At 55.6% G+C, this 16,333-nt stretch overlaps 2 protein-coding genes across 2 annotated transcripts; one reads left to right on the top strand and one right to left on the bottom strand.

The window, feature by feature from the left end:
- Positions 1–4,566: 4,566 nt before the first annotated feature.
- On the top strand, positions 4,567–8,957 carry LOC130042764 (60S ribosomal protein L35). The gene is made up of 4 exons (XM_056134955.1): positions 4,567–4,629; positions 4,939–5,075; positions 6,086–6,167; positions 8,777–8,957. Exons 1-4 carry the CDS (start codon positions 4,627–4,629, stop codon positions 8,924–8,926), a joined length of 372 nt encoding a protein of 123 aa, XP_055990930.1. The 5' UTR covers positions 4,567–4,626; the 3' UTR covers positions 8,927–8,957.
- A 196-nt stretch (positions 8,958–9,153) lies between these two features.
- On the bottom strand, positions 9,154–11,742 carry LOC130042704 (WD repeat-containing protein 38-like). The gene is made up of 9 exons (XM_056134852.1): positions 11,611–11,742; positions 11,325–11,445; positions 10,460–10,576; positions 10,276–10,373; positions 10,061–10,141; positions 9,859–9,984; positions 9,633–9,782; positions 9,323–9,370; positions 9,154–9,231 (listed from the first exon to the last, which is right to left on the bottom strand). The coding sequence occupies exons 1-9, from the start codon at positions 11,740–11,742 to the stop codon at positions 9,154–9,156; spliced, it is 951 nt and encodes a 316-aa protein (XP_055990827.1).
- Between the last annotated feature and the right edge of the window lie 4,591 nt (positions 11,743–16,333).

The raw sequence follows: 16,333 nt of genomic DNA, 5'->3' as shown, positions 1-16,333 counted from the left end.
TCCGGGCCGCGCCGGAACCGGAAGTGCGGGCGGCCGCGCGGGGCGGGAGGGGCGGCTCGGCGGGCGCCGGGACCCTGTCCGCGCGCGGCTGTCGGCCTGGCTGAGAGCGGACGAGCGTGGGGTTGAGGGGCGCCGGGGGACACGGAGCCCAGGGCAGGGAGAGGCCTGAGGGCGCGGGGGACGGGGACACCTGCTTGGGGGCGATACACGGCGACGCTCGGGGGCTGCTTCCGCCTCTGTGCTCTGTGCAGAGGTGAAACCCCTGCGTGCAAAGCAGCATCTCCCTGTTTGAAGACTGGAGAGTGTTTGTTTTGACCATGGTTGGGGGACCACAACCATGTGTGCCAGTGCAAGGCAAGCACCCTTCCTGTTTAGGGAGGCACACCCGGCGGTGCGCACCTTGGAAGGGTGCGGGGACCAAATGGGAGGCCGGGGATTGAACCCAGTGGGTCACCTGCAAGGCAAACGTCCTGCCCGTCCGACTGTCGCTCTGGCCCCCCAGACTGGGGAGTTTAAATGTGGGAAACGAGTGTGCCAAGGACTGAGAAGGTAGTGAATATCTGGACTCTAGGTGGCCTGGGGTGCAGTCCCTCTGGGGGGCAGGGGAGATGAGCCACTACCCCAACAGGAAGAACAAGGTCCTGCAGCTGAGAAGTCACACCCAGCCGAACTGGAGAGGCAGGTCCAGGCCGGATTCAGAACCCCCTGAGTCAGATGGGCAAAGATGGGGTGTAAGGGGGTAGGGCAGAGCCAAGGACTCGGGCTGGATTAGGTGTCTGGGCTGCTCTTGGAGGGGTTCTGTTAATGGGCTTTAGATGAAAATGGATCATTGCTTTCACACTGCCCCTTTTTAGGGGCAGGAGAGAGTACAGCTGATAGGTCGCTAGCCTAGCTCATGGCCTCAATCCTGAGCACCGATATGGCTCCCAGGTTCCACCAGGAGTGATTCCTAAGCAGAGTCCACTTCCGGGCTGAGTACCGGAGGGTGTGGCAAAAAAAAAAAAATAAAGGTACTCTTTAATAAATGCAAGTAAAGCCTAGGAAATGATGCAAAGGTTTGGACCGAGTATGGGTTTGATTACGTCCACTGCATGGTTATCATTGCCCCCTCCACTAGATGTGGCCAAAACACACAAAAATTCATTAATAAAGTTTCAGCTTTGCAACCATACTCCCCCCGGAACCCAAAGACTTTGGTTTCCTGGAAGCTGCCTGGCGGAGAGCCTGGCAAGCTACCGAGAGTATCCCGCCCGCAGCACGGGTAGAGCCTGGCAAGCTCCCAGTGGCGTTCTTGATATGCCAAAACCAGTAACGACAACAGGTTTCATTCCCCTGACCCTGAAAGAGCCTCCAATCGTTGGGAAAAGACGAGTAAGAAGAGACTGCTAAAATCTCAGGGCTTGGAGGAATAGAGACGTTACTGGTGCCTGCTCGAATAATTCGGGATGACAGTGATACAGTGATGAATAAAGAATTTTTCATGAATGTGACAAGATTACTTACTCTACCTTGATCTTATATGTTAGAGATAGAGCACCCACAGATCCGAGAAACAGGCAAACCCATCTGCCTTGAAAGGCTACATACTTTGGAATGAATCTGTGACCCTGGCAGGTTGCAGATAATAAACAATTTAGGGTGGGGCGTGTTCTTTTTTTCTTATGTTTTATGGGACACACCTGGTTTGCTCCTAGCTCTGTGCTCAGGGTCACTCCTAGCAGTGCTGAGGGGACCATATGCAGTGCCTAGGACCAAACCCAGATTAGCTAAAAGGCAAATGCTTTACTCCTTTTCCCGTACTATCCAACCCCCCGAATATTTGTTTCTGTTTTGGGCTCATACTCAGTGTTGACTGTGATCAGGGCTTACTTCTGCTTTACACTTAGGAATAAGTTTTGACCATGGTTGGGGGACCACAAGTGCCAGTGCAAGGCAAGCACCCTTCCTGCTATATGTTTCTGGCCCCTGCTGTATGATCTTTTGTATTAACTTTAAATCAGCAATACTCACTTGACAATTGAGGAAATGACCCTAGGTAAACTGGTAAAGGAAGTTGAGTCCTTGCTCATGAATGTGGATTACCATTCAGTGAGAGAGGCAGAGTTTAAAACTCCATATTCTAAGTCCTCAGGTAAGTGCCTGGGAGTGCCTTGAAATAGATGACAGAAGAGTCCCTGAGGATGTGCCACTGAACAAGGACCTGAAGTTTGTCTCACCAGCTCCATGAGGTTGGCAAACTGCACCTGGATTTCATGTTCTGTCTGGCATGGGAAATGATCCCTGCCACCTGATGTCTTGAGGAGCCTGGAACCAGGCAGGAGCAAGGAATTGCTTGTTTGGGGGACACACCTGGCAGTGCTTAGGGGTTACTCCTGGCTCTGCACTCAGGAATCACTCCTACTGGTCTCAGGGAACAATCTGGGATGCCAGAGATCAAACCCGGCTCAGCCGTGTACGAGACAAGCACCCTGCCTGCTATCTTTGGGCCCAGGAATTGCTTTTGACAGGAAAGGAGCAGTCCTAAATCTTACCCTGGTTTTCTACAGTTATCACCTTCACTCCCGTGAATTGCGGGAAGAGATGAATAAGCAAAACAAATTTATTTAGAAAATGAGAGATTTGTGCATGACGGAACAGAGGCTTCTCCAGAGCAGAAAGTACACAATATGGATCTCAGGCAAGGTTGTGCAGACCGTTTCTCTAGAATGAGGAAGTGGGGCCTAAGAAAGTTCACATCTCAGACAGATGAGGGCCAAAGAAGCTATAGACTAAGGCCCTCCCGTTGATCATCGATTTGCTCGAGCGGGCCCAGTAACGTCTCCATTGGAGACTTTGTTGTTACTGTGTCTGGCATATCCAATACTCTCGGTAGCTTGCCGGGCTCTCCGAGCGGGGCGGAGGAATCGAACTCGGGTCGGCCATGTTGGCTGCATGCAAGGCAAACGCCCTACCCACTGTGCTATATGAAAACAACTCAGGCAGAGACACAGGCAAATGTGTGCCTTTTCTGCTACCAATTTAGTTTATGTAGCTTCCCCAAACTCTCCCCTCCCCCACAGACCCTTGCTAGGGTGGTTGTCAAAGAGGAAAGCTTGGGACAGTTGATCTTTTTTTGTGATTATTTTTAGCATGGTCTTAGTTCCAGCAGTGGAGCCTCTCCTTCCAGGGGGTATCCAGCCATGCTCTGGGCCTGGAATTCTGCATCTCACCAGTTTTTCTGGGTCTCCTAAGACAGTTCCTGTGTCATAAAGGCCTTCATGCCTTTGGTTGCTTTAGGTTCAAGACCGTACTTTTATATATAATATATATATATATATATATATATATATATACAGCCTACAACACTTTGTGTATGTAAATTTCCCATTTAATTCTCAGGCTCCCACTCCTGTTTCTTTTCCTGGGGGGCTGGGGGTAGGATTTTCCTCCTAGTGGTACTCAGGGGACCATGCAAGGTCAGGTATTAAAGGATCAAATCCACTCTAGTCCTTTTAGTTATGTTTCCGGCACCCAAAGTTGTTGTGGGGTTTTTTGGGGGGGGCTTGTTTTGGGGTCATACCTGGCAATACTTAGGGGCTAATTCCTGGTTCTTAGCTCAAAAATCACTCCTACCCGGAAATCATCAGGAGCTCCAGAGAGCGGACCTGGGCCACCTGGGTTCAAGTGCACTACTGGCTGTACAACCCTCCAACAACTTCCCCCCCCCCCCCCATCCTTTCCCATGGGAAAGATGATGCTTTGAGCAATTACACATGCGGTCTTGAGTTAAGAGCTTTACATGATCTTCCAAAGCATTATCTTTGGAAGATATCTTCCAAAGCATTACATGATCTTCCAAAGCATTATCTTCCAAAACCATTGGGGCATTTATGAGGAAAACAGACTCCGAGTAGGATTTGCCAAGCTAGCACCAGGCAACGGAATAAGAATTTTAAAGTCGGTGCTGCTCTTTCCACTCTGGAGAAACCTGCTATTCTCTGTCTTTCTATCCAGCTTGCGCTCTCTCTCTGTAAATTTCTTTCAATAAAAACTATTTTGTTTCACTAAAAAAAAAGTAAAAATACAGCCTGGCCCTGCATGCTCCACGCAGCCTCCAGCAGAACGTTTAAGAAGTCGGCTTCCACCTCTCCCCACCCTCCTTGAATTTTCCCCAAGGCAGGATCACTGATTATCTTGGAAAATCCTCCCCCTGCCCTCACCCCCACGCAACACTGCCGCCCCGAACCAGACCTGCCGCGTGTTAGTGAATGAATGAACGAATAACTGAGCGGACGTCTTCAGATCCTCCCCAGGCCTCTCGGTTACCCACTGGCGCTGCTCTAGGCGCCAGGCTCACCTAAGCGAGCAAGTGCAACTACCTGCAGAGAAGCCACGAGAGGAAGGGGCGGGGCCTGGGCTATGGCAGAGGCGGGGCTATGCCAGGGGCGGGACTAGGAGGGCGGGACCGAGCGGGACGGACCCCGGAGCGCCTCGCGAGGAGAGGGCAGGTAGCGGGGGCGGAGCCAGAGCGCGATTCGTGGCGCCATTGGCTGTTGCCGCCATCACCCGGCAGTAATTACCGAGGTCAACCCCACCCCCTTCCTCTTTCCCTCGGAGCAGGCCTCGGCGGCGGCGGCTTCATCAGACATGGTGAGGCCGGGAAATCGGGGGCCATCCGCCTTGCAGGGGGGTTCGAGGGCTGGGGTGGGAGGCGCGGGGTGAGGCCGGGGGTCCCCTTTGCCCACCGAGCCCGTGAGGCCCCCTGCGGGATGGCCTGACGCCCGCATCCCTTGCAAGCACCCTCCGCCCCGAAGACCGTGGGCCGGTGAGCGCGCGGGCGCCGCCGGTGTATATAATGGGGTGGGCCTGGACGCGGGGCCGAGGGTCGCCGTCGCGACCCTGGCGAGCGGCTGACGGGAAAGCAGCCCCGGCCCTAGCCAGACCTTCTCTCGCGCGCAGGCCAAGATTAAGGCCCGGGACCTTCGTGGCAAGAAGAAGGAGGAGCTGCTCAAGCAGCTGGACGACCTGAAGGTGGAGCTGTCGCAGCTGCGCGTCGCCAAAGTGACGGGCGGCGCGGCGTCCAAGCTCTCCAAGATGTGAGTGACTCGGACCCGGGGCGCCCCGTGGGTGCCCGCCGTGCGGGGTTCGGCGCACACCGGGCAGGACCGGGGGAAGCCTCGAGGGGGCGCCAGGCAAACGCTGCCGCGCGCTGCTTCTCTTCCTGGGGCGTGTTTTCTGTTCACGCGCCTCCAGCCCCCACGTGCTTTGCCCTGATTGCATTCTCGCGGGGGAAAAACTAGCCCCGGAGACCTTCAAAGGCCTCATCCAAGTGCTTGCCCGAAGCGACACCTTTTTTTTTAAATGCCCGAGAATAAATTACGGTTTGTGGGACAGACGGGAGATGGCAAAAGGGCTGGAGGGCCAGGTTTGGTTTGATTGCAGCCGCCAGAGCACTGAGCTTGGGAAAATAGCTGTGAACACTGCCTGGTGTGGCCACAACCTCCCCCCCCAAAAAAAAAAAAATACTGTGGAAGGTACAAGTTCCCTTTCTCCCACGTTCTCTTTAGTTTTGGGTCTTTTTGTTGTATTCTGCTGTGTGTGTTTGTGGTCCCCCGGGCTCAAACTCAGGGCTTCATATATACAAGGCAAGCCCCCTACCTGGCCCGGTATCCACGTTCAAAGGTGCCTCTCGGGATCTTTCCTGTTCCACAAAGTACCTTTCACTCATATTCAACAGTCACCTAACTTACCATGTTGGTAGAGAATTGGGTGATTTGGGGGGCGCTGGGGCAGGCTGCACGCCAAAGCCCCAAGACTACCTTTACCAGCCCCACAGTGAGGGAGGTCTTCATTCCCAATATGCCTCCTTTTCAACTTGGCACTTAGACCCAGCCTGCAGCTAGTGTCAGCCCTGTATTTCCTTATATCCTAGTGTCCTGTGGGGTAGGCTTGGCCTGGTCACCCCACCGGGTCCCGGGTCCATCATTCCCACCAGTCAGCTGATTCAGGCTGCCTTGGGGTGTTCCTCGTCTCTACACCTGGGAATCAGTCCTCCTTGCCTGTGTGTGTGTCTTACCCAGTTTGCCTGATACCTCTTGTTTTGTAGCCGAGTTGTCCGCAAATCCATCGCCCGTGTTCTCACCGTCATTAACCAGACTCAGAAAGAAAACCTCAGAAAATTCTACAAGGTAGGTCTCCAGTGAGGGTTTGGCCAGAGGGTACAGTGTTCAGCCTTTCTCTTGGCAGCAGGCAGCGCTTCACAGCTTGATGTGTGGGTCTGGATTTTCCCTCTTAGGTTTGGGCTGTGAGTGTTTTCTCGAGCTGCAGTAAGACATCAAAGAGGTGCGGTGCGGGTCTGACTGGACTCTGGGGTTTGATCCAGACTCCCAAGCTGAGGGCACTGAGGACTAAGGTTCGGCTCCTTAGCATGTTGCTGAGCTGAGGCCTTGGACTTACCAGCTTTACTCATGACCACCTACAAATGAACCACCATGTGTGTAGATTCCAAATTGGTGGGAGATGGTAGGTGTGACAGGACCAAATTGAGGGCTACTGGGGGGATTTTCTCGGGTGTCTAGTTCTGGCTAGGATTTTTTTGTGTTTTGGTCACCGCCAGTGATTCTCAGAGGTTACTCCTGGCTCTGCACTCGGGAAGTACTCCTACTGCTCCTGGGGCACCATGTGGAGTGCTGGAGATCAAACCCACATCTGCTTTGTGCAAGGCAAATGCCCTACCATCGCTCTGGCCCCTTCATCCTAGGATTTAAAGTCTCATTTCCAGTCTTGTTGGAAAAGAGTGCCCAGGGCTTACACTCCTGGCTCTGCAATCAGGGATCACTCCTGGTGGTTTTTTTTTTTTTCTAAGTCTGTATATAAGTGGGAGGGAAGAGCTAAACAGGCTGGAGGGTGTGCCTTGCATGCAGGAGCCCTGGGTGTGGATCTCCCCCAAAAGTGTAGTTGGGGTTCGAGCACTAGCTTACACGCATAAGCACAAGAAGGCTTTCCTCTGTGTATAAGCAGATGTTTATATTCTTGACTTATTACTAGGAATAGGTTACATGACTAGGAGCTGGCTCATCTGAAGGCCCTGAGTCAGGGCAGGTGTTGAAAAGGAAGCTGTGGGTGGGCTGGCACACAGGTAGAAGCTGCTTTGGGCCTCTGCCTTTAGGCCTTTTAAGTTAGTGGATCAGATTCACACAGGTTTTCCAGGATAATTTTTCCCCCGTTTTGAATTTTATTTTGGTTTGGGGGCCATATTTGGAGTGCTTGGGGGACCGGATGAGGTTCTGGGACCTCACTCCGAGTTGGCTGCATGCAAGGCAAGCACCGTACCTGCTGTGCTGTTGCTCTTTCCTCACCCCTTGTTTTTATCACTTATTTACTGGGGGACACACCTGCATGGGGTTACTCTCTGTAGCCTGTTCTGTGTCGGGAGGGATTGGCTTTGGCCATACTTTGGGGCACATGTGGTGCCCAAGATGGAACCAGAGTCAGTTGCAAGCAAGGCAAATGCTTACTCCAGTGCTGTCTGACGGTGGGATTTTTTTTTTTTTTTTTTTTGCTTTTTTGGGGTCACACCCGGAGATGCACAGGAGTTACTCCTGGTTCATGCACTCTCGGGGGACCATATGGGATGCTGGGAATTGAGCCTAGGTCGGCTGTGTGCAAGGCAAACGCCCTACCCGCTGTGCTATTGCTCTAGCCCCGATAGGATAAATTTTTAAACTGGAGGGTTTTGGTTTTTTGGTTTGGTTTGGTCCTGGAAAATGGTTCCTTGTTATCCAGATTAGCACTTGAATGCCAGAAGGTTTTGCCATGCTAGAGTATCTGTCACAGTGCCTGGACTGACTGTGCTGGAAGAGTTCACCTCATCTGCTGCCTGGCAGCGTGAGGGGGGACAGTTGTGGCACCACTCTTAGAAGTGAGGTCTCAGCCATGGCCTCCCATGGCCTGGCCTGAGGCTTGTGGTGACAGGCTTTGTCCCATGCTGTAAAGAGCCCTGTATCCCTGGGCTGTAGTACAAGGCTAGGGGTACAGGTGGACAGGCCCTCCAGGCACAGGTGGACAGCAGCATCTGTGCTGCCAGCTTGTCCCCCAGGGGGGACCTGCCTGCTTAGATATTTTTCTGCAATTCTCTGTTTCAGGCTAATTCTAGAAGCCTGGAGCTGATACTCCAGGCCTTGGTGTTTTCCGTTTGAAGTGTCCGTTTTGGCTTTCAGGGCTATTGACAGTCCGTGGGTGGGGCCTTCCTTATCCCCTTCCCTCTGCACCTGTGGCACTGGCATGACCACAGGAGCTGCCTTGGTCCACATCTGTTCATGCGAGAGGGCAGTGGATCAGGTGACTGCTCCGTGTCGGCAGGAGTCCAAGGCAAGAACTCCTGCGCTGCACTCCCCCTTAAGTGAAACTATTGCCTTGGCCGCACCACTGTCCCTTCGAGCCCCTGACAATACCTTGGGACTGGTGGGCCCCCCACTACCTCCCCTGTAGCACATCTGTGTAAGCTGGGCCCGGTGACTAGTCAGCCGCGGGACTGGGAGTGGTCCTGGGGGCCAGGTTGGCAAAAAGTCCTCCTTGGGGAACCCACACGCATGGACAGGTCACTGCCCCCATCTTGAATTTAGGGAACTTGAACAAGGTGTCTGTAGATAGTCTCCTGCTTGGTGACTTAACAGTCCTCGCATATCTAGAGATCAAGTTCCCTCCCCCTGTCGCCCCACGCCTCCCTAGGGGTCTTCCCCTCAGCTACTGCAGACACCCCTAAACCCCATGCTCAGGTTCTCCTTTGTTCACCCAGGGCAAGAAGTACAAGCCCCTTGATTTGCGGCCCAAGAAGACTCGTGCCATGCGCCGCCGACTCAACAAGCATGAGGAGAGCCTGAAGACCAAGAAGCAGCAACGGAAGGAGCGGCTCTACCCACTGCGGAAGTACGCAGTCAAGGCTTGAGCCGCGGTCACAATAAAGCACACTCACTGGCTTGGCAGGTGTTCGTCAGTGTTTGTGGGGGCAAGGGTGTTGCTGGTGGGGTTGGGGTGTCTTGGTTACAGGGGCCTCGGGCTCTCTCAGGTGGTGACTTTGAGCCGGTGGCCTTGAACTGCCCTCTCGGCCTTCGCTCGCTCTGCCCCGGCACCTGATGTGAGTGGGTGGTGCAGTGGACGTGATGACTTGCCTGATCAGCCATCAACAGAGCCAGACACGAGGAGTTTCTTGTCTGGGGTAAAGGCAAAGGCGTGGGCCTCGTCCAGTACTCCCTGCGCAGAAGTGCGGCATCAGGTTCCAGGGCCTTGCATCCTGCCCAGAAGCCCTTCCTCCCCTGCCGCGGGAAGTGGCCGGCAGCCTTACCTTCACTGTCTCAAGGCACATTCCTGTATTGCAGTCCCATACTTTGATCTGGAAGCAAATGAGCAGAAAGGCAGTGCGGTCCTGCCCACCTGTTGGGTCTGGCTCTCCACTTCTCATCAGGGGAGACTGAGTGCAGTACACTTTCCTTCGGGCCGTCCAGGTCATAAAAGACCTTAGGCTGTGCGCTAGGCCCCCTCCTCCCCTTCCAGTTTAGGAGGGTGCAGTAGCAGGTGTTTCTGGACAGGCTGTGGGCTCTGCGGGGAGTATTTGAGGGAAAGGATGGGCAGGAAAGTCCCACGGGGTGGGTTACCATGGGGGAGTAGTCAGCACTGGCCAGCTGCAGCCCGTCGGGAAAGAAAGCTATGCTCTTCACCCAGGATATGTGACCCTTGAGCTGAATAGGCGGGCTTGAGGTGAAAGTTTTCCAGATAGAGATGGTCTTATCCCAGGAACCGGAAGCCTGCGTGGCAGAGATCTCTTAGACCACGGGGTATGAGACTTGCACAGTCTTGGCCGCCCAGGGCAGCACCGCTCACCAGGAGGCCAGAGGAGGAGTAGCTCAGGCAGCTGATGTTGCCTTGGTGGCCCTCCAGCTCTTGAGCCATGACTGCTCTGCCTCGCAGGTCCCAGATGCAGATGGTGGAGTCCCAGGAGCCTGTGGCCTGTGGACAGTTGCCATGAGCCTGGGCTGGCCAGCCAGAGCCCCATGAGCAGTCCCGGGAGAACAGGGAGGCTCACCAGGCAGTCAGAGCTGGGTGCGAAGTCACTGCTCTGGATAGAGTCTCTGTGCCCTGCCAAGTGTCGCAGGGCCTGGCCAGACTGAGGGAGAAAGCCCTGAGACTGGCCAGGCCCTGCATGGGACCTACTGGGCAAGAGGGTTCATGGGTGATGGCAGAGCTCTTGGCTGTCGGTGTGGGCATGAGCAAAAGGGGGAGCTCTGCCCCTCCACATACCTGTACCTCCCAAAGGATCACCCGCTTGTCCCAACCCCCTGATGCCAGCAGCTTGGAATCGGGGCTGAAGCTGACGGTCTCCACGCTCCGCTGATGACCTGCAGACCGGGTGGGACAGGTACAGAGAACACAAGTCTCCAAGGAGCCAGGCCAGTGCTCAGCTCCGACACCCCAGCCCACTCACCATTTAGGACCTGCAGACACTTGGCCTCGGCTGTGTCCCACAGGCGAACAGTACAATCACCAGAGGTGCTGGCAAAGAGGCGGCCATCCGGGGAGAAACGGCAGAACTTCACGGGGCCTGGAGCAGGGGCTGACACCAGTCAGGGAGCAAGGACAGCCCACAGCCCCGCTCACCCACCCTCACCTGGTCCAAAACTACCCCACTTGCCCATGTGGGGAAATAAACACCCTCATCTTGCAGGCACCTCAAACCCGACCTTAGGGTCCTAGCCAGCTGCTCCCTCCCTGGACATCACCCTTGATGATGTGCTTTCTTTTGTGTCTTAATGAGACTTGCCTATGCTAGGTCCCCCTGACATCCTGTAGCATGGCAAACATGCCAGAGGAAATCGGGCTGTCAGAGACAGCAGGAAGGATTATGGGAAAGAGTTGAGTCCTGAGAGGTCTTGGGGTTGGTGTAATAGCCGATGAAAGAAGAGACTCGGCTTTCAGACCCCAGCTTGGCTGGCAGGTCCATGCGTAGGCCTGTTTCTGAGTACTGTGCATGTGGAGGCAGCAACCAGAAGCAGCCACTGCACTGGCCACGCTTGAGCTAGGAAGAAGCAAGGAAAGGCCTTCACAGGCTTAAAGCATCTCTGGGCTCCCTGGCCCTTGAGTTCCAGATTGACGGTCATTAGAATGGTATATTCGTGGTCCAAAGCCAGCCATCCAGGACAAAAAAAGTTCCCTGGTAGGGGTGTGTCTGTTCCTGGGTTTGTCCCTAAGGAACTGGCCTCTGTCACGCATGATACCCGGCTTGGGGGATGAGGGGCGTTGCCAGTGTGGCGGCTCTGCAGGAAGCCCAAGCCCGCTGACGCCCATCGCACCTGTGTGTCCGCCCAGCCTCCAGAGCAGCTTGCCGCTGTTGGTGGCCCAGCCGTACAGGCAGCCGTCCTCGGAGGCCGTGAGCAGCGTGTGGCCGTTGGGAGAGAAGGCCGAGCAGTTGACCTGGGAGGAGAGCAGAGCCCAGAAGAGCGCCCCCTCCCGTGGCCATTCCCTAAACCCGGGTGCCCCGAGCAGGAGCCGCGAACCCCCGCTGGAACCAGAGCTTAGAACCCGGAGCCCAGCGGACTGCAGCAGCTCCACCGCACAGTGGCGGAGCCCCAGCCTCACCTCCCCTTTGTGGCGGCTGAAGACTTTCACTCGCCCCACCGCCAGCCCCTTGCAGGCCCTGATGTTCATGGGCCTGCGTGCCCCGCGGACGCCCTCGGCCCCGGGAAGGGAAGTGTGTACCGCGGTCTCCATGGCAGCCGGGGCGGGGCGCGCTTGGCCACCAGGGGGCGCGCCGGGCCCGCGCGGGAAGCCTGCAAGGGTTGGGTTTGTCTGCAGTGGCCAGACACCACGCAAGGTACCTTCCACTCGGCAGGTCCCCCAAGAGCACCTAGAACCAAGGCATCTCCCCTCCAGAGCGGCCAGGATGAGGTTTAAGAGGGCTGTCAAGGGGATGGAGCCATAGCACAGCGTGTAGGGCGTTTGCCTTGCAGGCGGCGGACCTGGGTTCAATCCCCAGCATCCCATATGGCCACCCGAACACGGCCAGGAGTAATTCCTGAGTGCAGAGCCAGGAGCAACCTCTGAGCATCCCTGGGTGTGAACAGAGGGCATTAAAGCAGATAGGGCACTTACCTTTGGCCAAGCCAGAGTCAATCCCTGGCTCCCCATAAAGTCCCCAGATCCCCACCAGGAGTGAGCCCGATCATAGCCAGTGTGGCAAAAAAAAAAGGGGGGGGTCACTGAAACTTGAATGCTCTGGCTGCACTGTTGGATGGAGGCCACAGAAGGACCCTTGAGGTGCTGTCACGTTCTTGTCGGAGTCTGGGGAAGGCTCCCAGAACTGGGTGTGAGGCAGGGTTCAGTCCCCAGCTCCACACCACTGGGTGTGGCCCCCAAAGAACCATGCTAGAGAATTGAAGGTGAAATGGGAAGGAATCGGACTTGCTTTCGGTGTCCGTTTTACAGAGGGAGTAACTCAGGCCCCAAGGGTGAAGGGCCCTTGCTTAAAGCCTTTCAGTCAGAAGAGCTGAGGTTTGAGCCAGAGAGATAGTACAGCTGGTAGGATGCTTGGCCTGAGTTTTTTCCTTGGCACCCCATACGGTCCCCAGGCGCCACTAGGAGTGATCCCTGAGTACTACCGGGTCCTCAAAAGAAAAACAAAACTGCGACTCATCCCATATCTAGTTGGGGCAAGTATTAGGACAGTTGACAAGTTCTAGGTGTCCCCTGGAATGACTCCTGGCACATCTGAGAAACTGAGGCGGGGGGGACAGGGACAGGGTTTGTCCAGTTTCACCCAGCACCTGCAAGGCAGTCAGGACCAGAACAGCACCTCCTGCCTGTCCCCACCATCTCCCAAGTCTCCTCCTGGGGAGGGGCTGGGAGGAGGGGAACTGGGCTTTGGGAGCATCCAGCTTGAGGGTTCCGAGCAGTGACTCACACCCTCCTCCAGCTCCTTGGCCAGAACTCCTCACGAGATCTGCGGGACTCAGCTCTATGTTGAGTCCCAGACAGTTGGACGGGCAAGGGGGTGACAATGGTGGTTTTGAAGAACCCCCCCAAACTCCCAGAGGGCCTCCTCAGGACCTCTGAGATGCTTTTCAGGCCACTCCCCCGCCTTCAAGCCGTAGCTCCCCAGACCTTCGCCCCCCCTTCCTGTTCCACCCCAGCCAGTGCCTCCTCTGGGCATCATCCCAGTCTTCTGCGTGCTCCTGTGGCAAGAACACGTTGCCAAGACTGGGTCTCACAGCCCATCCACCCTTGTCTGTGAGGGTCTTGCTGGATTCACAGACTTTCTGCTCACTCCGGGGCTGGCAGGAAACCTCCAAGATTTTCAGGTCCCTCAGGGGTCGGGGCACTGTGTCCACCCCTTGCCTCCTCCTGCCCCAGCTGCCTGCTGCTTTGTCCTCTCTCCTTCCCCTGCCTGCACCTGCTGGGAGTTCTTATTCTGGGGGTTTCTCTGTCCACCCCCTCCCCACAGCCGTGCCACAGGTGCAGTTAGACTCGGCCTGGCCAACGACCAGCTTAATGGCCTGGGCGGGCCTCCTGACCCCTCAACCCGGGTTTCCTCTGGAAAACAGAGGGCACCCCAGTAGCTGCCTCAAGGGAAATGGGCCCGCCAAGGTTCCAGTAAATTCTCGGAGAAAGAGGGACCAGGACCTGTTTCCCAGGCTCAGCTTCTCCCCACGGAATGCGGGAGCCAGTTAGAACTGCTGGTTCTCAGGGCCTTGCCCACCCTTGGCTGTTTTTTCCTTCCTGCAGCCCGTTTCCAGGGGAGGCCTGGGTGGGGTCAGGGAAGAGGCTGTGCCCCTCCCCCCTGTCATGCCCACATGGTAGGCACCACGTCCCCGACCCTGCCCACCTCCCAGGCTTCCCGGTTGCCCGGGAAACTGCCCTGGCACACAGCCACTTGAGAGGGGAGAGGAAGGACTGGGGCGGTAGGACAGGATGCAGGTAAGTTTCAGTCCCCGGCATGGCTCATGATCTGGCAAGTGCCACCGGGGGTCGCTGCTGAGCACCACCAGGTGTGGCCAAATCCTCCTCCCCACAATAACCGGGCCTGTCTCCAGTTTTCCCAAAACTCAAACCCAGTCCCTCAGCCGCCTTCCCAGAGGGGTTGTGTTGACAACAGTCACATTATTCCGGTGACTCACTGGGTTTGCAGCAAGAGCGTTTTCCCATGGACCCCACCAACTCGCCCTTTCCTTGGGCCACCAGACAATGAGGTCTTCGGAAACGCAAAAGCTCTCGCACCAGGCGGCTTAAAATGTCATCCGCTTGGATCCCACCCAGCTGTCTAATCTTGAAAGCATTGTGTGTCGGCATCTAGTCACAAAGCTCACAAAGCATGAATTCTACCATGGGGGCAGCTGCGAATTTCATGAGCAAGAGTATCTGTGTTCTTGATCCAAATCATGAGCACTGTGATCCACCAGCCAGGGGAAAGGGCTGAGTTCTGGGACCCAGCACAGAGACCCCCAGTGAATCTCCCTAATAGATACCGCCTCCACTTGCCTCCTGGGGTCAGGGCAGGGTCCTGCTCCTCCAGAAGTAGCTGCAGGGAAGAGGGCAATGAGTGCCTACCTCCTGCCAACTCACCGAAGGGACCACCCATGTCACACTGGACCCAAGGCAGGATGACAGCAGTAGGACCAAGCCCTCATGCCTCACTTGTGTAAGCCATGGGTTCCATCCCCAGCACCACAGAATGAATGAATGAATGAGTGAATGGAACCCTACAAGAAAGTGCTGGAGGGTCTCAGATGGTCAAAACTGGCATCATTCCCCAGCCAGGGAAGACCAGGACTGCACACCCCACAGGAAACCTGGGTATCTCAGAACCCCTGGCACGCATTTGGTTGTCCTGTCCTGGTCACATGCTGGTTAGCTGGGCATATTTTTTTTGCGGGGTGGGGGCTGGATCACATCCAGCAATACTCAGGAGTTACTTCTGTCTCTGCACTCAGGAATTACTCCTGGCCTGGTGGTGCTTGGGAGACCAGATAGGACGCTGGGGATCAAACTCAGGCCGGCTGCGTGCAAGGCAAACACCTTTCCTGCTGTCCTATTACTCCAGCCCCAAGCCAGGCATCTTGTCTGTCACCCTGCATAATAGTGGGACTCCTACTGGCACCTCAGAACACCCTCTTGGTTAATGAACCCAGAACCTCCAAAACCAGTTGTGGCCATATAAGTTAAGGAGCCAGACCACAGTGTGGGAATTCTGCGAGGAAGAAGGTCCGACCCACTGCCTCTGGGGGACCCTGTAAATCCAGATGTTGTGGAAAGAGTTGCCATGGGCACAGCTGGTAGGCTCAGGCCTAAAGAACCATCTTTCCCAGACACTCCCAAGAAGCAGCTTCTACAGGACACAAACACAAAATGCGTCATTCATGGGTCACACTGCAGGCTGATGGGCATCAGAGTGACCTGTAGTTCCCTTATGGGCTGCAACCCCAAGACACTCCATGCATCTGCAATGCAGGGTTCTGAGTAAGGGTCAGCGATTCTTAGGCTTATTTGGGGGGCTTTGGGGCCACACCCAGTGATGCTCAGGAGCTACTCCAGGTTTGGGGCAGGGAGTGGGGAGGATGCCATTCCCAGTGGTACTCAAGAACTGTGTGGTGCTGGAGATTGAATCTCCCGCATGCAGAACCCCTGCACTCAGCCAGTTTGGCCATTTCTCCAGGGCCCGACCTCAGGCTGGGGAGATCAGGATAGGGGCACCCCGCCCCGCCCCAAAGAGCTTGCTGGGCTTTGATCTTCAATTCAGCTCTCACCTAAGGGCTTATTTCAACCCGCAACCCCTGCCACCAGGTGTGACCCTGGGGACATCGCCTGTGTGCAGTGTGTGCTTTCTCCTGCAGGCAGGCCCATGACACCCTCTCAGGCAGCTCTCCGAGGACGCCATGACTTGTGTCTCTCGGGATCACCACATGAATCTATACCTTACCAGTGTAGCCCATAAGGGAAACTCCCACGTCATCAGAAATGCCTGGATGGGGCACAGACAAGGAAAGAGTGGGGAGCACCTGGCCCGAGCATCAATGCAGAGTAGCGGCCGCTTCTCTTGAGCGGGGCTTCTGCTTCCTCTCTCCCGGGTTCTGGCGCCTTGGCGGTTCTTCATGGAGTCCGCTCCCTCTGACTCTCTTGGGGCACGATTTGCCTGATTCAGAAATTTGATCTGATGTATTTACCTTATTATTTTCTGAGTCATTTTCCCTCCCTTACACAGTTTTTCTGTTTGGGTAGTAAAGGGAGCCTACACCAGAAGGAACCCGAGTTGCTCAGGGACCAGCCCCCCTCCCCCCCAACCTCCCCCATCTCACCTATGTGACCCTTC

This window comes from Sorex fumeus, unplaced genomic scaffold, assembly GCF_029834395.1.
Source record: "Sorex fumeus unplaced genomic scaffold, SorFum_2.1 ptg000109l, whole genome shotgun sequence".
In the NCBI taxonomy this organism is placed as follows: Eukaryota; Metazoa; Chordata; class Mammalia; order Eulipotyphla; family Soricidae; genus Sorex; species Sorex fumeus.
This window is presented reverse-complemented; position numbering and strand designations above follow the sequence as displayed.